The sequence below is a fragment of the Alosa pseudoharengus genome, unplaced genomic scaffold (genome assembly GCF_046254945.1).
Source record: "Alosa pseudoharengus isolate Yale_2024_CS ecotype anadromous, Long Island Sound unplaced genomic scaffold, YU_APseudo_1.1 YU_APseudo_1.1_scf_24, whole genome shotgun sequence".
NCBI lineage: Eukaryota > Metazoa > Chordata > Actinopteri > Clupeiformes > Clupeidae > Alosa > Alosa pseudoharengus.
In genome coordinates this window covers 10,621,686-10,644,334 of record NW_027468689.1, presented here as the reverse complement: position 1 = coordinate 10,644,334, position 22,649 = coordinate 10,621,686, and the positions used below count along the sequence as shown (strand labels likewise).

Genomic DNA, 22,649 nt, shown 5'->3' with positions numbered 1-22,649 from the left:
TTTTCTAAGTTGGCAAAAGTTTGAACTAGCCAACTAGCTCCGCTGGTGGGAAACGCATGGGACTTATAGCGCTGTCCTATTGCGTGCAGAGGGAATTTGAAAGACAACCGATTATCCCGCCCCTCGGACTGAGCACTGCGAACGGTGAGTGCCCAGACCCTACATTTTAATGTGGGTCTGGCTCGTCAGGCTACCTCTTTAGTGCTTCAGAGAATGATATGGACAATTTTGTCACTGACAATGTGGACACTTCAGTGGATTGTGATTTTGTTGCCAAAATGTACACTCAAATTCCACTCTGACTTATGTCCAGAAAAGTATTATTTGCACGAAAGATCACTTGTATGATTAGTTATTACTATTACTAATAATAAAATGAATGTCAATGTATAATCATGGTGGTTTGTTTTCAATTTGTTGTGAATTGTATAGTAATTTCAAATTTGACACAAGTATAAGACAAACATTTGTCATAAAAAAGTACACAAATGCTGTGTTACACAGTATAACAAAAGCAATGTGTTATAAACGATCAGAGGCGGACAGAGTACACAGCTTCATTACTTGAGTAAAAGTACAGATACCCTTTGCTAAATTTGACTCAAGTACAAGTAAAAGTACAACAGTCAGATGTCTACTTAAGTAAAAGTACTGAAGTACTTGTTTTTAAAAGTACTTGAGTATCAAGAGTACAAGAGTAGCCTACATTTTCTAAATATTGCATTACTACTGCCACAGTGCTTACATTTATGTACAGAAACGTCCTACATGGAGTTATGAAAAATGTTAATGTTAATACCTTGGAGAATGTAAAAGGAATTGAAAGTAAAATCAAGTCATTTTCATCTTTTTACCATGTTTGCCGGGATGGGCAGTATTTCTAATATATGTATTTAAAATACATATTTAAAATACAAAATAGGCCTACTATTTTGTAATTGAAACACTTGAAGCGAAAACTATCATTAACTTGTTCAGAAAATTGAAATAGGTTGGCACATTCCTGGGATGGACCTGCTGCGTCTTCATCTATTGTTTCGTCCATGGTTTCGTCTCTTATCTAAATCTGACCATGGAGTTGACTTTGGCGGAAAGCTGAAGGTGATTGCTGATAGGCTGTCCCAATCAGTGGTGCCTGCACAATCCAATCACGTTTGAGAGGGAAACAACAAATTGAGGGTTTCCGAGATTTTTCCTTTTTTTTTTAGAAGAAGTAACGGGTACTCACGGTTATGGATAGAAATGTAGTGGAGTAAAGAGTACAATATTTGCCTATCAAATGTACTTGAGTAAAGTCATGAGTAGGGTATTCCCCAAAAATGATACTCGAGTAAAGTACAGATCCCTCAAAATTGTACTCAAGTACTGTAGGCCTACTCAAGTAAATGTACTTCGTTACTGTCCGGCTCTGGAAACGATACAAACTGTGTTGTCCCTATCTGGACATAGAGATGTGTTAAAAAAACAACACAAGTTGTGTTACTTTCAATACATTAGTTTTAAGAGTGATCCTCTATTAATTAGTGTCTTTAGCTAGTTCAATATAAGGGAAGTGGGCAATACACAGGAGAAAAAAGAGTGGGTGAAAGAAAATGGATTAAAAGAAGATTCAACCCCAAGTGGGGTAAATTTCAAATAGTGTGCAGATTTTTGTAGGTAATAAGTGTGAAATGTGTGGAAACATTCAAGAAACATTAGAGAGGCTTTGACAGACATTTGATTCATGGTCTCAAAGACTATGTGATTTTAGCCAAATCATTTCTTTTGGGCTTGTTTTCAGGCTCATAGGAAAATTCGTCTGGTCCCCAGATTAAGGCCCATGCTCAAGTTTAATGAAAATCGGGCCAGTGCTTTTTATGTTTAATCCTGATGACTCATAGATAAACTGCACCGCAAACACAACTTCATCACGTTTCACACCTTTACGGCAAGAACACCATTGGCCCTCGAGCATAGCTAGTGCTGACACAATGGAAAAACAGGACGCAAAACATAGCAGCAGATATGCCTGCACACCAGTGGAACAGGTTCCTTCTGTGCTTCATGCAGCAGTTTCTGTCATAAGAATGGAGTTAGCCCTGTAAGCACGTAAAATGAGCAGTACAGGAACATTACCTGTCTCCTTAATCAAAACTTTACTTTTGGAAGGTTATTTCCCATGAAACTCTTCGAAGTAATGGTAAGTATAACATCAGACTTATAATCAATAATCTTTTGACTTTGTATGACATACCTCTACCAAGACTAAGAGTGTGGGTGAATATGAGATTTATTTAACAATTTTGTGAATCAAATATGCAGATTTATTAAATTCTTATTGTAAGTAAAGTTCTTTTCACATGTCTCTCTTTGTCTGCTTTTCCAAGTCTACAAACAGGTTTCATTAAAAAAAAGATACTAACACTGGTCACTTACACTGGTCATTGAAAAAAGTGCCAGTTAGTTTGCCTAGAATACCATCTTAAAATGTTGATTCTCAAAAAAGCTACACTTTATATTTGTTGGCCTAACCCAGGGATTCCCAAACTGTGGGTTTGGGAATCCCTGGGTTATGATATGGAAACATGAAATAAAAGGAAATAATTTGTAAACTCTAGGCTAGTTTTCATTAAAAAGGGCGAATTATTAAACATGATGCCTGGAATGCGTCAATAGAATGTCTTACTTTTTAATGTGTCAGATGGTGGGGGTACGCGAGCTGAGTCAGGATGTAGAAGGTGGTCTGTGGGGAAAAAAGTTTGGGAACCGCTGGCCTAACCTATGTACAGCATGACTTTAATCAATCAGCAAATTCCATCTGTTGGTAGTCAGTACAGGCAATCTTGTCATGATAACATCTTCAAACTGCACGTGAAAGGTCCCCTGTTAAGCCATTAAATCATTGGATTATTTTTTCTTTATATGATATTAATATAGGCCTACTAATATAGCATAAACTTCACTCAAGTGTGAAGAGTAAATATATGCAGTCCTTGATGCATGATATCAAAGTTTATGGTATGGAGGAGCTTTGCTGTATTGATTGCTGTCAGTTCAATGTGAATAAGACAAAATGCGAACATTTCTATTTCTGGCCCTCTAACAACATGTTTCATATATCAACAAAGGGGTGAGAGGGACATGTCAATGCTTGACATTCTGCTCCATCTGCAATCTATGAGGCACCAGAGAGCCCATGTTGAGTGTAAGGGGAGTCAGTCAGGATAATGTTGGTTTGTTTGTTTTTCAAAACACAGGCTAGGCTATAATTGCATTTGAAATACTGAAGCAATTTAACATTTACTGAAATTATCCAAGAGCAAACTGATGGTAGCAGAGGTATGTTTTCTGTAATCAATTCAGATCTGTAATCACAAACCTTAATTCCTATGTCACATTGTAGGCTACGAAGCCCATAAGGGGACATGAGCGAAATAAAATCTGAAGTTTAGTTTCATGTGCTCACGTAAAACTTTCATGTGCACGCGAAAGTTTCACGTGCGCACATGAAAGTTTCACGTGCGCATATGAAAGTTTCACGTGCGAGTGTTCTTTTACTGTCTATGGCTAGTGCCTGCTGTGTTAATATGACCGTGCTGATGCTAACAGCTGCAGCTCCCTCAAATCTATATTCTCATAGGCTAGCTTTTGCCAATGAAAATGAATGCAACATAAAAAAAAACAGTAGGCTACTGCTCCTAACCATAGACTGTAAAAACGGAAGAAATGTTTACGTTACTGTAAGGAAAATATTATTATCATTGTATAACCATTTGTGTAAGCAGAAATATTGTTGTGCTGAGTTCTAAGAACAGAGAGTTCAAGTTAAATGTTGTTGTGCTGAGTTCTAAGAACAGAGATTACAAGTGTGCACCCAGACAGACAGGAACTGCACCCTGTCTGTGTGTGTGTGTGGGTGAAATAAGATAGATAGATAGATAGATAAAGTCGCTATGTCTTGCTTCCTATTTTCTGTGTGCATCTGTACAATAAAAGACACAGCTTTTGGGCTGCAGAGTTAGAGACTGATGGTGTGAGGAATTCTTCCTTACATAGCAGGATCTCCTCTTGGTAGGCTACCAGACGGGGCAAATGGGCAAAGCCATACTACGTGTTGTGGTTCTTGTATCTACAGCGGGGAAAACTAGATGTACCGCGTAGCGGTACAAAATATGACCGCCGCTCAGTCCTGCACATCCATTCCGCGAAAATAAATCATATTAATGAATTTGTCTCCATCTTCTACTCCATTCCCCACTCTTGAAACTTTTGTGTATGCTTGTTTGAAATGTGTGTTTGCACACATTCCGCACACAAAGTAGCCTACTGGCGCTGCAAAGGTGAATAGATTTGTTTCTGGGCCAAAAAATCTGTAACATTGTTATAAAACCTTTAAAATCTCTAAACAATCACAATTAGGGCAGTTCATCACAGTCCATCCATTGCAACTGGACTGATGAAAGGTACACCTGTAGGCTACATTGTATTTGGGAAAAGCAGAAGGTAGCAGCATAATGTATTTATTTATTTATTATTAAACAAAACAATCCCTGTCAGTTCCATGCAGTTTTCAACAGCTATCAAGAAGAGAGGTCATGTCATGGATTTTTGTGAATGTTTCTTCTTCTACATATGCATAAGTTTAGTCATCTAGTTCAAATGATATTCAGCTTTATTGTCAATGCACAAATGAAATACCAGTAGTCTAAAACAAAATGCCGTTTTTCCCAGTGGTGCAAATAACTAGCTGACATGTCCAAAGGGCCTTCATGAAATGCGTTGCGAGACTGTTCATACACATTTTAACGGGCAAAGTTGAAGAGCTACTCTCCGTTATTGTTTGTGCAAATAATATGCTGATTCATGTTCCCTTGCATTTTGCAACCATGAGGTCAATGGTTAAGCTCAATCTTTTGACGCAATCTTTTGATTTTCACCCAGCCTAGTCCATGGTAGGCGCCCGATAGAAATATTGTTTAATTTTGCGATTGAGATATCCACGCACTGGCGCCCCCCCTGCGACGTGTTCGCCCCCCGGTTTTAGAGCTATTCTAAATGCAAAAATGCATAGAGGGAGTTATGACAAAACCGTGACTGTTAACAAACTATAAGCTATATAAGGTAGGCCCTATGCTAGGCCTATTACACAACACAAATTGTCGCTAGGCTATGCTGGCGACCCAAATAAAATCTCCGTTGGAACCAATGGCTTACACCTTACAGTATCAAGCTGCCACCTCTTGGCGAAAAAGTTAATAGTTTTGCATATCAGTAGTAATACATTTCACGTAGCTGTGAATCACGGAAAGGGCGAATGAAGTGGACACTTCTAAACGGAACCCAACCCACTGTACAGTAGCTCAAGGTCTGTGGCTAAAGCAGCCATAATGAAAGCGTTATCATTGTTTGGATACTTCACACACACGTGTTTTTTAATCGCATAGACTACAACTACCAAGCTGGAATCAAAGCACATCGACTCCCCTCTCACACCCTAAACACGCACTTCGAACAAACAAAAAGCGCCTCAGTCTCACGGAATAGCCATAGGCAAAACTGTATCTGACCCTTGTAACGTTGGTACTAAATCATTCATCGCAAAGAATGATTTTTGTAGCACGTGCAACAAATATGTGTAGGTACAGCCCTGCCCTGAATACATCTCAACGTGCGCTCTAAAACATCTGGTTTAAATGGAGATTGTAGATCATCACGGGATCATAGACAGGTTATCTTTCAGGTAGCCTATATATTTTCCATTAAAAAACCATCACGTAGCGAACGTGTTGTGGCTAACTCACTTAGCTCCTGTTAGTAGCCTAGGTTATGGTCATAAGCAAATGAGATGACAGTCGAAAGATACAATTAGTGCTGTTATCGATTTGCTTGGTAGCTTATAAACGCATTTATGGTTTTCTACAAATACATCAATAATCAAATTGGCCTCCATCACTCAACCATGCTAACGGTAACATTATTTTACCTACGTTCTGCTATTGATAGGATTAACGTAGCCTACCTGCAGTAAAAAACAAGCAAGTCCGATAAACATTCTCAGATTTATTTCGGCTTCAATAGGAAATGGGAATTACATGTCATGCAGAAATCATCCTACCCTTAGACGTTCTCTGCGGTAAACTACTGTAGCCTACAGTCTTGTCCTTGTAGGAAGCATAGTGTCTTTCCAACCCATTTAAGATTAACTTCCAACAAAATTACGTCTCACTGCAACGATGCGCCATCTAGTGGACAAACGACTGCTTATCGCCAATACTGGAAATGCAGCCATGATGATGATGATGAATATTTATTTTGGCTTTCTTTTAATCCTACTGAATTTGTAATTATGTATCGGCCGTTCTAATACCGATAGTATGTGGGTGCCTGTGTGTGTGTGTGCATGTGTATATGTGTGCACCACCATCTACAGGCCAATGAGTGTAGAGTCACTAAATGTACACATAACTTAATTTTTTAGACCCCCCCATGGATGAAATTCTACGAAACTTGGCATACCCCCAGAGAATGTCAGGTTAATCATACACATAAAATTTGGTGCAGTTCTGAACGTCTTTACTGAAGAGAGGGGCGATTAAAGCAGAATGATATTGCATTTTCATTTTTTACCGGGGGGGTGCAAATCACAAATGAGTGATTAAGGGCTAAGTTGATGTGGGCCCTTGAGACCAACATACCATAAAAATTTCTTCATCCTCGGTGCCACGGTTCAGGTAGTTATTGAGGAAAAACTGCATTTTTTGGGTTTCGGGGGGCCCAGCGCGGAGGGGGAGTGGCCCCCGGGGACCAAACGAAATTTTTCCGTAAAAGTCTAGTGGGGCTACATACCCACCAAATTTCATGTGCCCTGGTGTTTCGGTGCCCCGGGTATCGTTGACCAAAATTTCAGGAAGTAGATGACGGGAAAAAAAAAAAAAAAAAAAAAAAAAAAAAAAAAAAAAAAAAAAAACTTTGACAATCCCTATATGACCGCTTCGCTAGCTTCGCTAGCGGCGGTCATAATAAGTATTGAACACGTCAATATTTTTTTCAGTAAGTATACTTCCAGTGAGGCTATTCGCATGAAATTTTCACTGGACATTAGTATTAACTTAGGTAATCCACACATATATAAAAACCCAAACATTAATGTCTAAAAGTAGAGTTATGAGTAAAAAAGTGGAATGGCACAGGGAAAAAGTATTGAACACGCTAAGAAAAAGCAGTACTCAAAGGCAAGAAATGGCAAGGAACAAACTGGAATCTATAAGTAGTTAGAGAAATTATCCCTCCTATCTGTGCAAATTGATATAAGCTGGGTTAGTACATACTGGTGGGCTATAAAAAGGTTTTTTGTTACCAAGGTGTCAAACAAGAAACATTTCATAATGGGTAAAAGCAAAGAGCTCTCCCAAGACCTTTGCAACCTTATTGTTGCAAAACATATCAATGGAACTGGTTACAGATGCACATCAAAACCTCCGAAGCATCCAGCAAGCAGTATTGGAGCCATTATCTGCAAGTGGAAGGAACATCACTGCATCATCACTGGCCATGCACAGGCTCTCCTTGCAAGATTTCTGACCAGGAAGTCAGAAGGATAGTCAGAAGAGTAGCCCAAGAGCCAAGGACCACTCGGAGAAAGCTCCAGAAAGACTTGGTACAGTTGTTACAGAGAAAATCATAGGTAATGCACTCCACTGCCATGGCCTCTATGCACGCTCATCCCGCATGACTCTATTGCTGAAGAAAAACATGTCAAAGCTCGTTAAAAGTTTGCTACACAACATTTGGACAATCCTATGAAATACTGAGAGAATGTATTCTGGTCAGGCGAGAGCAAAATTGAACTTTTTGGATGTCATACTACACACCATATTTGGGGGAGAAATGGCACTGTGCATCACCCTAAAAATACCCTACCAACAGTGAGGTTTGGAGGTGGTGGCATCATGGTGTGGGGTTGTTTTTCATCTCATGATACTAGCAGACTTCATACAGTTGAAGGAATGATGAATTGAGTCATTTTGGTCTTGGAGAATCTTGACCATCCACCAGGATGATGAGGATGAGACATGGCTAGACCTTCCAGCAGGACAATGATCCAAACCATTCAGCAAAGGAAACTCTCAATTGGTTTCAGAGAAAGGAAATCAAGGCCCTGACTTCAATCCAATTGAACAGTTTTGGAAGTTAACTAAAGATCAGGATTCACAAGAGGGACCCCTGGAATCTTCAATATTAAAGGACTATCTGTTGAAAAGAATGGGCCAAAATCACACCAGAATACTGTAACTGGTTAGTTTCGTCATACGGGAAATGCCTTGAAGCTGTCATTACGAATAAAGGCTTTTCCACAAGAAATTTCAGCAGGCGTGTTCAATACTTTTTTCCTGTGTCATTGCACTTTATTACACATAACTCTACCTATGGACTTTAATGTTTGGATTTTTTTATATGGGTGGATTATCTGAGTTAATACTAATGTCTGGTGAAAATTTCATGCAAGTAGCCTCATTGGAAGTATACTTACTGAAAAACATTTTGACGTGTTCAATACTTATTTTCCCCGCTGTATATGTTGGGGTTAAATTCCCTGACAGTTACCAACAATGTTAACAACAAACTCAGCTTCACTGCTGCAAACAAAGTTGGCTATATGCTTCACCACGAACCAGTGATAACAAAATCTTTACCTTTTGTTTAGTCCACTCACATATCAAACGATTAAATACACAGTTATGGAGGAATTGTTTTGGGGAAGCAGTTGCACTATATCCCACTTTTGCTGCCTTTAAGCCACTTAAATCCATAGCCTAGATCAGCATTGCGCATACGTTACAATTTGACATGATGGTGAAGCTATAGGCCCAAGAAACGTCACGTCATAAAAGTTGTAGCCTAGGCCTACTAAACGCAAAAACTTAATGACAGCTTGTTCGTGGTGGTGTAGTGCTGCCTAATTGAAATGGGATAGGCAAGGGTTATATTCGGGTACGTGTGGCACATTTATTGGGCTTTTAGCCTCTTTTAATTTATTTGATGAGGAACTGATAAAGACTGAGCAGCAGAAAAGTCGATACATAAATCGTTTTTTATTATAATTAGGCTATTGATAGCCTACTATTACTTTACTACTATTACTGTTATTATTATTATTTTTCGGATGAGGCAAAGGAATGTAAATTTGAGTCTGAAATGTTGGCTACAAACAGTCTATACTGCTGTAACTGCTGCTATTAGGCCTATTAATTGTTAACTTCCGGGAACTATTTGAGGCTTCTATTAGCTGCCATTGTTGGAAAAAAATGGAACATTAGCATCAATGGAGTTGTCGCAACTCTACCTTTATGGCTCTGGGAATAAGCACCCACCAGCTCAGCACTAAACTCCGGTGGTAAACAAGTAAGGGATAATGTAGGCTGTGGTCCGCTGTAATTATCAGAAAATAGCCTGTCCCGACAGAACAGAACCCTGACGCGGCACAATTTCAGGTGTTGCATGGCAATGTCTTACTAGCTTACTTTCCCTTTCAATTAAATTCCATTGCAATAAGCGAACGGACGTGATTATATACTTTGCCGGTGATTATATAGATTTAACATAGGCCCGAACGTTATGTGAATGGAACTTTCTGCAGCACTCTGAAGAGCCGTGTAATAAAATCAAATATTTCAGGCAGTAAAAGCCCCGGTAAGAACCAAAACTAGATTTTGTTCAAATCTACACACATATGGCTACTGAAAAATGTAAGGTTAATTTAGCAAATGTTATTTTGAAGTAATGGTTGGTAATTAGCACGTTTAGCCTACAATAGATAATTGATGCTAGATATTTAAAAGGGTTAGGCCCTTATTAGACATTCTCTGGTTAGGCTAACGTTAGCTTCTACCTTGCTAATGTTAAGTTATGCTGTTTAGTTGGCAATAACTCACCATCAACATCTCATAATAACTCACCACCAGTCATATTCTCAACATGCAGATGACCATTATTTACATACATTTATTTGCAGGTCTGAAATATAAATAAACCAGTAAAAAGCAAACCACTAACATTAACTTACCACTGAACTTCGAACTAGCTAGGTTAGCCATACCTTAGCGGGTGGTTGAATTCACTAATGTTAACTTACCACCACTGTGAACTGTGATTATTTTACTCCAACTAACGTTACCGCCCTACAAACAGATAAGTTTACTTATCACGAATTTAACCCCAACTGGTGATGGCTTTTGAGTGTAAAATCAACCCCAGATAGGCAATTATAGCGAAGTGGTATTCATTTGTGTGTAATTTATATGCTGGCTTTTATTAGCTTGCCAGTTAGCTAGCAAATTGTCTAAATCTTTGCCCACATACTGTTTAAAAGTTAAACCAGCTGGTGACATCTTTACACTACTCTCAGAATAGTTTAATATTTATGTGCAGTGTCACTGAACAAATCAGTTAAATATGCAATAGGCTACATTTCTGCTGGTTTCAGGGTAAAAACAAATATCTGCATAGCATGACATTCTCTGATAGCATGTTCAAAAATTAAATTTAAGATTAAGCCTATTGGTGTGGCCAGTAATTTTAGGTTAACATCAAACCAACACCAGAAAGTGATATAGGTTCAGGCATGCAAAAATTATTATGTACAATTACAATTCCTTATAACACAAAATACAGATCTAGAAATCTAGTTGCATGTTTTCCTTTTGCGTTTGCCTCCTTTTGTTAATTTCTCTGACTGGTTTTAAGCCAAGGGGCTGTATTTTGCACACTGGCGGCGTAAAACTCGTTTTCCACCCTGTGCTAAGTTTAATTCCTTATTTTGCACGTTTAATTTTTAAACAATGCGCCCAGGGGTGTGCCAATTAACAACTTAGGGAGTGGCTTAGTGCTTTGTCTAAAAATCGCTATTGTACACCTGGTCAGAAGTCTATGGCAAGTTGTTTATGGGTATTTCCCAGAATTGGGGCCTATTTCTGTCCACAGGGTGTAATTCTATTAAAAACACATTAAATCTAATAATGTTTAGCATCACTAATTAGTATAAAGAAAAACAAGCCTAGACTTTTTTAATGGTTGCTCCTACTCATGATTTAGACAAATTTTATTGGTGTTTTATGGTACAATATCAGTGTTTTGGTGTTGTCCGCAACCAGAGTTTTCACATATTGTGCCATATCTCAAACATTATTTATCAAAAATTCATTTAAAAAATCATGCATATGAATTAAATGTTATCTGAACTAATGAACTGCATGCACACATTATGCATATATATGCATTTCCTGCTTTATTTTGCTTAATGTTTACCTGTCCCATGGTTTAGCCGTCATTACCAGCACACTCTACATAAAGGCACTTTGCTACTGTTTTTTCATCAAAAAAATATTTGGTAACCATGGTCACCTATTATCACAGTGGAATACATGGGTGTCAAGCAGAAAGATTGATGCCTTGATGTCCAGAAACATAAGAAAATCTACTCTTTATCCCTCGTTTTGGGCATGTACACTTATTATGTGTCATTACCATACGCATTGTATTTCTGTATTTTTGAATATTCCTGAAATTTTAAAATGACTTTAATAGTTTAAATGATGCTAGCTACACTTGCATGGTGATCATTTTTGCTTCTCAGGGTAGTTTTTCGGTATAAATGTCATCACCAACACAGTCATTACCAGCACATTATAGCTTGAAATGTAGTGGTAATGACGACTGTGTTGGTGATGACATTTTTGCAGATACATTTAAAGTACTCTTTTTAAAAGAAATAAGTTTTTTTTCACAAAGTCAGTTCAACTTGGGTTTCTAAATTATAAACATTTAATTGCAATAGATTACGATCAGTGATTTGTCATCACCGCAACAAATGTCATTACCAGAACTGCAATGTCATCACCATCACCATGCATATTTTTGCCAATAGATTATGTATAAATTACAATAAATGACATTAATTAGATATTTTTGACAATGTTGGACAGTCTAAATTGCCACTGGATGAAAACAGATTTGATATATGGCATTTATTTCAAATAAATGAAATTCCAAGCCAGGGTCGAGTGAAAAAATTAAAAAATAAGATACTTAAAGGAGAATTCCGGTGTGATTTTGACCTAAAGTGTTTTGAAACATGATACCGAGTGTGAACGTATGTCTCATAGCCCATCTCGGCTTGTCCCCTGCACTCCGAAATCTGGCGCTAGTTAGCCGATGCTACCAACAAGGCGGTCAATGGTTGTGCCTCGGCATCGGCATAGCCATGCAAATAAATCACTGTTTTACACCATTTACGAGGCTCAATGTATCTCCACACTTCATTGGTAGACTTCCAAGGGCCCTGAGATTTAAAACGAGACATTGAGAACTTTGAAAAAGCACTGGTAGTTTACTTACAAGACGATTTATACAGACAGTATCTTCTCGAAGTTTAGCGTTTGCAGCCATCTTGAATTTAGTCACGATAAGTCGAGCGACGAGTAAGAATGAACAGGTATGATAAGGGATCAGATTCCAAAAATAATTCTGTGGAAATGCATGGATTACAGTTTCTTCCAGTAGCAGCAACTGGAATCCATGCATTTCCACGGAATTATTTTTGGAATCTGATCCCTTATCATACCTGTTCATTCTTACTCGTCGCTCGACTTATCGTGACTAAATTCAAGATGGCTGCAAACGCTAAACTTCGAGAAGATACTGTCTGTATATATCGTCTTGTAAGTAAACTACCAGTGCTTTTTCAAAGTTCTCAATGTCTCGTTTTAAATGTCAGGGCCCTTGGAAGTCTGCCAATGAAGTGTGGAGATACATTGAGCCTCGTAAATGGTGTAAAACAGTGATTTATTTGCATGGCTATGCCGATGCCGAGGCACAACCATTGACCGCCTTGTTGGTAGCATCGGCTAACTAGCGCCAGATTTCGGAGTGCAGGGGACAAGCCGAGATGGGCTATGAGACATACGTTCACACTCGGTATCATGTTTCAAAACACTTTAGGTCAAAATCACACCGGAATTCTCCTTTAAACGACTATAATTCATGTTGTAAGTAATATTCAACAATTCTAATAAGTTCAAGATAAAAATAGACTTCATGTGAAACCATAATTGATCATTGATTGATCATTGATTGACCATTTCATCTTTAAAATGTACATATTAGATGATGTGATGGTAATGACATTTACCTGAAAAATGACAAAAAATCATAAATTCCCTTATATTGTGGTCTCAACCAAGCTCACAAGGTTACTCCTATCAAAATGACTAATAATTTGATGCATACCAATTAGTAAAATTTTGAATTTTATTTTTCAAAATTTCAGTAACCCAAATAGGCCCGAAATCTGAGAAATGCCCTTATATGTTATTTTAAGAGTGCATTGTCAACAGTCATATTGGCGGGTGCACCTATCATCCGTGAACCACACCAGCCACATCCAAGCAAAACATTACAAATTGCACGATTACAATAGGAAACATAATTAGAATAAAGATATTACGAAATATTGTACTGTATCTCATGATGAGTAGTTATTCACCATCATTTGCAAATTGGTAAGGACGGTTAAAAGTATTCAGGGGAGAGGCGAGAGACACATATGGAGCACAGCTGAAGACACTGTCAGGAGATATAAGCAACTCCTCTGCAGGATAAATGCTGTTTTATTCAGTCATTTGAGCAATATTAGAGTAAGTGTTTTTTCCAGCCTATGTTTTCGATGGTAACCCATTGTCAGTCAATAGTGAAAGTAAGTGCTTTTTCCAGCCTATGTTTTCGATGGTAACCCATTGTCAGTCAATAGTGAAAGTAACTGCATATAACTGTCTTGTCGTTGACTGACACCATGGTTAGTTTCACTTTGCCAATGAGTTCAAATAATAGAGGAGTGCAAATGCGTGAAGGCTATGCTAGGTTTTAGTAAAGCATGGTTTAGTGGAATGACTATTCCATACGGTCTCGCAAGCAGCCTCCTTCAAATGCGCCGTTGAATGTCAAAATACCGATGCATTTATTTGACATCGCGCATTGCGCCGTTAAAGGGAATGACAGATGTCATTCTCATTGGTTTAAATGATGTTATGCCCCAAACACCCCTATTAATGATTAAAAACTAGGGCTGTCAATCGATTTAAAAAAATAATCTAATTAATTACATACTCTGTGATTAATTAATCTAAATTAATCGCATATATACTTTTTGCTGTGAAAGTATTTTAAATATTTAAACTCAAATAAATCATTGAATAATCAGCATTAGTGACATTAAAGTTCAAAAACTCTTTTATCATTATTTTAATAATGGCCATAATAATCTATGATATGACCTAATATGCTGAGGAAATAAATTCAAAAGTGCTTCGGGAAGAAGTTGTTTTTCACATAAAAGGTATTTCAGGCCACAGATATAACCTAGGGCAAATAAATTAACACTCCCCTCAATATCAACACTATTTCTTTGCATTGATGTGCGACATTAGAGTTGATGAACTCCGGTGATATGCAAATTCATTGCTGCAGACATTGCAGAGGACTTTATTTTAATCAACACTTTATTTTTATCAACGCCATCAGGCCGTTTTTTAAAAGTAAATGTTCAAATCAATGATCTAGGCAGCACATTTTCTTCTCTCTCCTTCATTTTACAGTCTAATAGTTACTGACTACATTACATTACATTACATTACATTACATTTGGCTGACGCATTTTTAGCCAAAGCGACTAACAACATGGTAAACAGTTTAAGTTTTAGAGCAATTCTCAACAATATTAGGACAATTTAAAAAACATTAGAGTACAGTAAGAATAAGTGCATCAGTGAGTGCTGTTTTTAACAGTTACGTGTCAGTTTAAGACGGCTGGTGAGTGCTAGGATCAGCAAGACTTGTTGTAAGTGTTGCTATGAGAGGAGATGTTCTCTAAAGAGCTGGGTCTTCAGGAGTTTTTTGAAAATGGAGAGGGATGTCCCTGCCCTTGTAGGAACTGGCAGTGTGTTCCACCAGCGAGGAACAACAGATGAGAAAAGTTTGGATTGGCCTGAGCGTACCGGAGGTAGAGCTAGACGTCGTTCGTCTGAGGAGCGCAGCGGTCTGGAGGTAGCGTATATCTGTATGAAGGCATTCAAGTAGGTGGGAGCAGAACCGGAGACTACTTTGTAGGCAAGCGTTAAAGCCTTGAATTTGATGCGGGCCGCCATAGGTAGCCAATGTAGCTGGATGAGTAGCGGGGTAACATGTGCCCTCTTGGGTTGGTTGTAGACCAGGCGCGCCGCCGCGTTCTGGATCATCTGAAGTGGTTTCACTGCGCAGGCTGGGAGACCTGTCAGGAGGGCGTTGCAGTAGTCGAGTCGTGAGATAACTATTGCCTGAACCAGAAGTTGGGTGGCATCTTGATTTAAGTAAGTCCTGATTTTCCGTATATTGTAGAGTGCGAAACGGCATGACCGGGCGACTGAGGCAACATGATCTGAGAAGTTTAGTTGGTTGTCGAGAACAACTCCTAGATTTCTTGCAGTCCTGGTAGGTGAAACAGACAGAGAGTCAAATTTGATGTTGACTACGGCTCGGGTCAAAGGTCATACGGAATCAATTAATCTGCGTTATTTATTTTTTTTAATCAGTTATTTTTTCTCAAATTAATTAATCGAAATTAATCAGTTATTTTGACAGCCCTATTAAAAACCCTAAAACCCAAAGGAACACCTTGTTGCGCCATGCGCTCGATGTTTGATAACAAAAACCCTCCCAATGTGGACTGGACATCCTACTAAATTTGAATAAGCTTTTGATGAGTGACGATGCGCTTTTGACTGTCATGATAAGGCCTGAAATGTGTGTAGGCTATTTTGGCAAGTTAAATGATTTATTATTAGAGCATGATGTGTGATGACCAACATAACTGCTGTTTTCATTTTTCTACATAATTTCATAGAATGTGGACAGCAAATGTGCACTGACTGCACTTCAGGTCCCACCATCATTGTGTTTGGAAGGAAGTGTACAGTACAAAGCACTTCATTATTAAAACACTATGCAAGATTTTCACCTTTATGAAGCCAATTTGATGGTAAACGAACTTGTAATAGGCGAATCGTTCACACAGCATAGAGCAGTGTTTCCCAAACTTTTTTTCTGGGGACCCACTTTTTAAAAATGACAGACTCTCGCGACCCAACTCGTGAATGTGGTAGTTAACAAACTAGATCCTAATAGAAAGCTGTTAGCTTTCCTAATCTATATAAGGTATAAGCTAGGGGTATTACACAACATAAATTGTCACTAGGTTATGCTGGCGACCCAAATAAAATCTCCTACGACCCACCTGTGGGTCGCGACCCAGTCTTTGGGAACCAATGGCATAGAGGTAGCGAGTCCCTACAGAGACAACCAGCCATGCAACTTCCAAGAGTGGCGCCCCGCCAAAACTCGCGAGAATCTGAAACATTACCTTGTCAGTATATAGTTCTTTGGAGATAGTTTTTGCCTGTTGTTAATCCTTCACCTCCACAACAAAAGCATTTGCATTGTGTACAGGGGGGATAAGTCACAAGAACTTTGCTATTTACAATAGCAGAGTAACATATACATCACGACTCTATGAATTACCTGCATAGTATACCTTTAAGCTATTTTCTGTCATTGTGTAGTGTGAGAAGTTTGCCTCTGTCATACCATGAAGAGTATCACGATTACCGGTATAATGATAAACCGCGATGAAAATGTTGACGATAACAATTACCGTTTTCATTTCAAAAATCACAATTATCACGGTTGATTACCACGGTGTGGAAAAAGTGTGTTTAATCCATCCTAGCTTCATCCGAGCCTGCTTTTGACATACAGTAGGCCTGGTACAATGAAACAAAACTGGTACCCTACCGATTCTGCTGTCTGATTGTTTTAACTGTGATTCGGATTAGACTACACCTGATTTTAAAAGGCGGAACATTTTTCGAAACATTAAATCTATTCGATTTACGTTATCAGGAGAAGATAGTAGCCTAAAGTTTTATTTCAAACAATTAATTAGGTCTCACTCATTGGATCGAAATAACAGAAATACAGAGATGGGAAGTAGCGAAGTACAAATACTTCGTTACTGTACTCAAGTAGATTTTTCAGATATTTTTACTTTACTTTACTATTTATTTTTGAGGCGACTTTTTACTTTTACTCCTTACATTTTAACACGAATATCGGTACTTTCTACTCCTTACATTTTACAAAACTACAAGATGACTCGATTTGGGCAGCATTCATTCGCAGCAAATCATTGCAGCTTGATGGCAGTAACGTTAACGTTAGCACGTAGTAGTAGCCTATGTCTCAATTAAATAGTCAAAAATGCCCACCTCTCCTCGCCTTTGGTGCCCCCCTAAATTCTAGCTGCAGTGTATCCTTAGCAATAAGTAGGCTAAATGCAGCATTGGTCATGAACAGGGATGTAGTGGAGGCTGCTAAACGCAAGTAGGCAAAACGCAGTTTAGCCTACCCACCACTGAAATTTCAGAAATAGTTTCTCCACCTCTTATTAGAGTCTATCCACCTCTCAAAAGAGTTAATTCACCAATTACGGCTGTTAGCATTTAAAAAGCACACTGTATTATCCACAATAACAATATGTACACTCATCAACACTCTATGAACCACTTAATGCCACTTGTATTGTTATTGGACAATAACCTCCACCATCATCAAACATGTTCTTACTGTGATCACAGAATTCATAGTTTACCCACCTCTTATTATATATTTTACCACTACATTTCTAGTCTTGAAATATTCACAGGAATCCATAGGAATTACATATTCATGTTGTTTTATCCAATATTAGTTGTGCAGATGTATAGCCCATCTTATACACACCCATGAAGCCAACAAAGAAAATGCATAAATAGAGACTTTTATGCAATTATTCCATTTTGTGTAGTCATTTTATATCAAAACCTGACACACAATCCAAATAGTCTACAAGAAACCTCAGAAATGCATACTTTTATTGTCAGTATGCATTTTGGGTAACCAAAAGTCCTATGAGGAGTTTCCATAAGGCATTACAAAACGCATGACCATACCTTGGCAAATAATGGTCTAAAATACTGATTGTTTTATTCTATATTGATCTTCTTTTGCACACAGCTTCGCAAGACCTGGTGCTAGGGCTCAATTGTGTTTCTAAAATCATATCAAGACACCTAGAGGGCTGAAATTTTGTCAGTTCAGAGATGCTTGTTATGCGGCAGAAAGAAAAAACAATATTCTAGGCTCTGTAACTCTGTGCCAGTGCTTCCTAAGAAACTACATGATCTTAACTTTCTAAAGATGTCCAGCATTTGATGGTAGGCCAGAAGAACACACTGCCCTCTGAAGTAGGCAGTGCAATGTTGGGGGGGGCAACAGGTTATGGGAAGATTTAAAAAGAGAGACTGGCACTCTTGCACTCTGGTAACATTTGTGTGATCCAGGTACCGTTGCATAAAAAATGGTTGTCATACACAAGACTACTTTTACTTTTATACTTTAAGTAAATTTCCAAGCCTGTACCTTGTTACTTTAACTTGAGTAAAGAAGTTAAACCAGTACTTCTATTTTTACCAGAGTATTTTTAACACAAGTATTTGTACTTCTACTTGAGTATGGAAAGTGAGTACTTTTGCCATCTCTGCAGAAATAACAAACGTCATGGTAGGGTAAGTTAAGCTATAGCACATAGCCAATTAAACATGACCAAACAAAAAACATAATGGGACACTTTTTGAAACTAGTTCAGCTAGTGTAGGCCTATCAGTGCTTTCTGAACATATTGAATACAATTTTATAAATACAGCGATAATACCGAAATCCATGATAATTTTGGTCACTATAACCGTGAGGTTAAATTTTCATACCGTTACATCCCTAATCATAGTACAAATATTTACATTTTCTAGACCTCCGAGTGAGATATCTGTGCAAGCATGCTGCACCTGAAGCGCAATCTGCTTAGGTCTCTGACACGGAGATCTATTCTTGCAGGGCTGTTGTTGTCCGTCATTATGGCATTCTACTGTCTCTCTTCAACAGTCCAGATAAATATACACAGGTAAGTCTAAATGTAGTCATGGTTGCTGTATGGATACCAGGTTTCTTTTTGTTAAATGGGAGTTCTTCCTTGTTGCGCAATGCTCTTGGGTCTATGAATTATACATTTCAGATGAATTAAATGCACTAAATAATACTTTTTTGATAAGGTATTGTTTTGCTTTATCAATCCACAGGATGTCACAGGAGTCTCCCTGCCTTCAAACCCAAAATGAGACGTCCAATATGTCTGGTCAAGAAAGCCATTGTGTTCCAAAAACTAACCTCATGTTCATGAAGACCCACAAGACAGCCAGTAGCACCTTACTCAACATCCTGTTCCGCTTTGGAGACAAGCACCACCTGAAGTTTGCCCTCCCAGACGGACGCAATGACTTCTTCTACCCATCTTTTTTCCACCACTCACATGTGCGAGATTACCGTCCAGGCGCTTGCTTCAATGTGATTGGCAACCACATGCGCTTTAACAGACTCGAGGCGGAACAGCTTCTGCCTCCTGGTGCTGCTTACTTCACCATCCTGCGCGACCCGGCTGAAGTCTTTGAGTCGTCCTTCCACTACTATCACCGTGTGGTGCCGTTCACCTGGTTCATTCCAGGGGATGACAAACTGACGGCCTTTTTGGAAGACCCAGCACAGTACTACGACCCTGATGGATTCAACTCATTCTACCTCAAGAACCTGCTGTTGTTTGACTTTGGATATGACAACCTCTTGGAGGCAAATGACCCGCATGTGACACAGGCAATCCAGGAGGTGTCTGAGCGATTTCAGCTAGTTCTGCTGGCTGAGCACTTCGAGGAGTCCCTCATCCTGCTGAAGGACGCCCTCTGCTGGGAAATGGAGGACCTGCTGTTCCTCAAGTTCAATGTCAGGAAGGGCTCCTCCGTATCTCGACTCAGCCCCGCATTGAGGGCCAAGGCCCTTCGATGGAACAGTGCTGACTGGAGGCTCTACCGCCACTTTAACAACTCTTTCTGGGCAAAAGTGGAAGCGTATGGCCGTCATCGTATGGAGAGAGACGTGAAGGATCTGAGGAGACGGAACGCAGAGATGAGGGCCTTGTGTGTGGAGGGTGGAGCTGCTGTGGACCCTACCGGAATCAAAAACACAGAGCTGGTGCCATGGCAACCCATGGGGGAGAAGTCCATTATGGGATACAATCTGAGAAAGGACATTGGATCTCAGCATGCTGAGCTATGCCGTAAGATGCTCACACCGGAGATCCAATACTTGTCAGAGCTTGGGGTCAACCTCTGGGTCACAAGGCTATGGGGGTGGCTGAAGGACAGTGTCTTCTGGTTGTCTTGATCAATGTATGAGGACATGTAGTTGTTCGAGTGTTCTACACCAGATCTTAAAATAATTTGTGGACACTGACAGACTATGACATTAACTTCTGATGAATTTTAGATAAACTTTTTAAGAAATAATGACCTCCTAGAGCAGAATATAGGCTTAGCGTTTATGTAAGATTACAATGTTCATTGCTATGTGTTGACAGGTGGCAGAGTTGTCTTTGAATGGCGTTGATTAGTAGAATGAGTTGACTACGTTTTCTGCACTTTTTAAAAATCCTAAGGTTTTATTCAGTATGAGTTATAGCCACCAACCATTTGGTTCATAGCAACCATCATCATCCATGTATCTCATTGGCTGCCCTCCTTGCAGCTGAGACTGATGATTGTTATCATTCCTTGGCCACAGTGAATACTTTTCAACTGTTTCACAATCTAACTGGCGTTTACTAATGATATTGCATTATTTCACGCTACAAATCATTATATTTAGTATTACTTACAGATATTTTGGGACAACTTTGCAAAACTGTATTATTTAACATAAACATGAAAAAGTATATACAATGTTAGGTAAAATTACTATTACATTGAAACGTATGTTCATCTGGTGGCATCCTTTCCAATTCAAGTGACCTGGAAGAGGTCCCATAGGTATTTTCTCCTGAAAAAGCATTTCGGTAGGAGTCTAAGATCCTGTTATAGGCCTAGATTGTTTGTGTAACATTTTACTACTCCAGTTGCTTTGTTGATTTGTTGTCTTGCTCTGATGTTAAAGGAGAAATCTGGCGATTTTTTACATAGATCTCAGTTTCTCGAGGTCACTGAGTACTGTCGAAAACCCCCGAAAACAATCGATTTTACTTAATAGTAAGTACATTTAATACATTAAATAGTTTGAGTAAACAGAACAAAGCTTAAAGGAGAAATCCAGCGATTTTTGGAAATGGAGATCTATGAGAAAAATCGCTGGATTTCTCCTTTAAGCTTTGTTCTGTTTACTCAAACTATTTAATGTATTAAATGTACTTTCTATTAAGTAATATCACTGATAATACATTTTAATTATCTTTCATTCCCCACTGAAGTAACAAAAAATAAACTACTTTGTTGTCAAAATAACCAAAAAAGTTGCTTGTCAAATAGTTTTTTGAATTAACAAAAGACCATGGTGAAATTAGGTCATGGACTACAGCCATATGAAAAATATGATATGATAAGTTAACACACACTATGCTTTTACAAGGATACAAGGATACAAGGAAGTTTATTGTCACATGCATATAGTTACTGGAAGTAAGAAATGCAGTGAAATTATGTCTGGTGTCAGCCTATTTGTGCATTAATGGGAGGGGGGGGGGGGTAAAAAGTGCAGTAGAAGAGGGGTTTAGTAGATTAAGTGGCAAGGGCTGCATAAGAAAGGTGGGGGAGGATTGGGATGGGGGGGGGGGAGGGGCACCAACAAGGAGCACCCAAGAGCAACAGGGGCAAGGAAAAACTCCCTTACCAAGGAAGAAACCTTGGGCAGATCCACGGCTCAAGGGGCTAACCCAACTGCCAGGGGTCTTGGTGTGTGTGTTGGGGGGATGACAGGGGAGATGGGAAAGTGTGCTGTGTATGTGGGGAGAGGGCAGCAGTGTGCTGTAAGTATGTTGGGGATGTGTGTTGGAGAAGCTTCCTGATATGTCCATTAGGACATAATTTAATTAAATTGCTCTACTACTTTTTATGCACATAGAGTGATCAGAGAACCCATTCTGAAAATTCCTCACAAGCACAAGGTAATTTGCACAAGGGTAATTCAAACTGTTGAAAAAGTCAAAGATGCCTCTTCCCTGAAATGAGAAATGCCATGTCATACCAACAATGGCCAGGAGGTGATGCTGAGAGTACCTTTTCCATCAAATCAGTCATAGTTTCAAGCACTAAGGGCTAAATAATAATAACTAATACAATATTGCCAAATCTATTTCCACAGGAAAGTGCTGAGTAGGTGGACTGTTTCATAAATTGAAATGAAAATGAATGGAAACCTAAACCTGTAATAGGCAAATTATGTTTGTCATTTAAAAGAGGCTCTGCTTTGGGGGACTCTGAGGTGGATCAAACAACCACAAGGTTGGAAGTTCACCTGATTTCAAATGTGTTTCCAAAAAGCAAAGGTGATTAGACTGTATTTAAAATGCAATGTTACATCAGGTTTGTGGTATTGAGTGGATGATGATTTAGGCTAGTTGTAACAGCAGCAAAGGAAAAGACACCCACACAGTGTCAAACAGCAACCATGACTAC

At 38.9% G+C, this 22,649-nt stretch overlaps 1 protein-coding gene across 2 annotated transcripts; it reads left to right on the top strand.

The window, feature by feature from the left end:
- The first annotated feature begins 1,974 nt into the window (after positions 1 to 1,974).
- gal3st1b (galactose-3-O-sulfotransferase 1b) lies at positions 1,975 to 21,473 on the top strand. Of its 2 annotated transcripts, XM_076303113.1 has the most exons (3): positions 1,975 to 2,179; positions 18,909 to 19,060; positions 19,236 to 21,473. In XM_076303113.1, the coding sequence occupies exons 2-3, from the start codon at positions 18,936 to 18,938 to the stop codon at positions 20,368 to 20,370; spliced, it is 1,260 nt and encodes a 419-aa protein (XP_076159228.1). In that variant the 5' UTR covers positions 1,975 to 2,179; positions 18,909 to 18,935; the 3' UTR covers positions 20,371 to 21,473. The 2 variants fall into 2 exon arrangements, with proteins under 2 accessions (XP_076159228.1, XP_076159229.1); XM_076303114.1 differs by lacking the exon at positions 18,909 to 19,060 and having other exon boundaries at positions 1,976 to 2,179.
- Positions 21,474 to 22,649: the final 1,176 nt, after the last annotated feature.

What these genes read in the sequence shown, in the direction of transcription:
- gal3st1b (XM_076303113.1), top strand. Translation starts at nt 18,936, where the DNA reads ATGCTGCACCTGAAGCGCAATCTGCTTAGGTCTCTGACACGGAGATCT. An exon ending in GTCCAGATAAATATACACAG is followed by an intron (nt 19,061 to 19,235) that starts GTAAGTCTAAAT and finishes ATCAATCCACAG; the next exon opens with GATGTCACAGGAGTCTCCCT.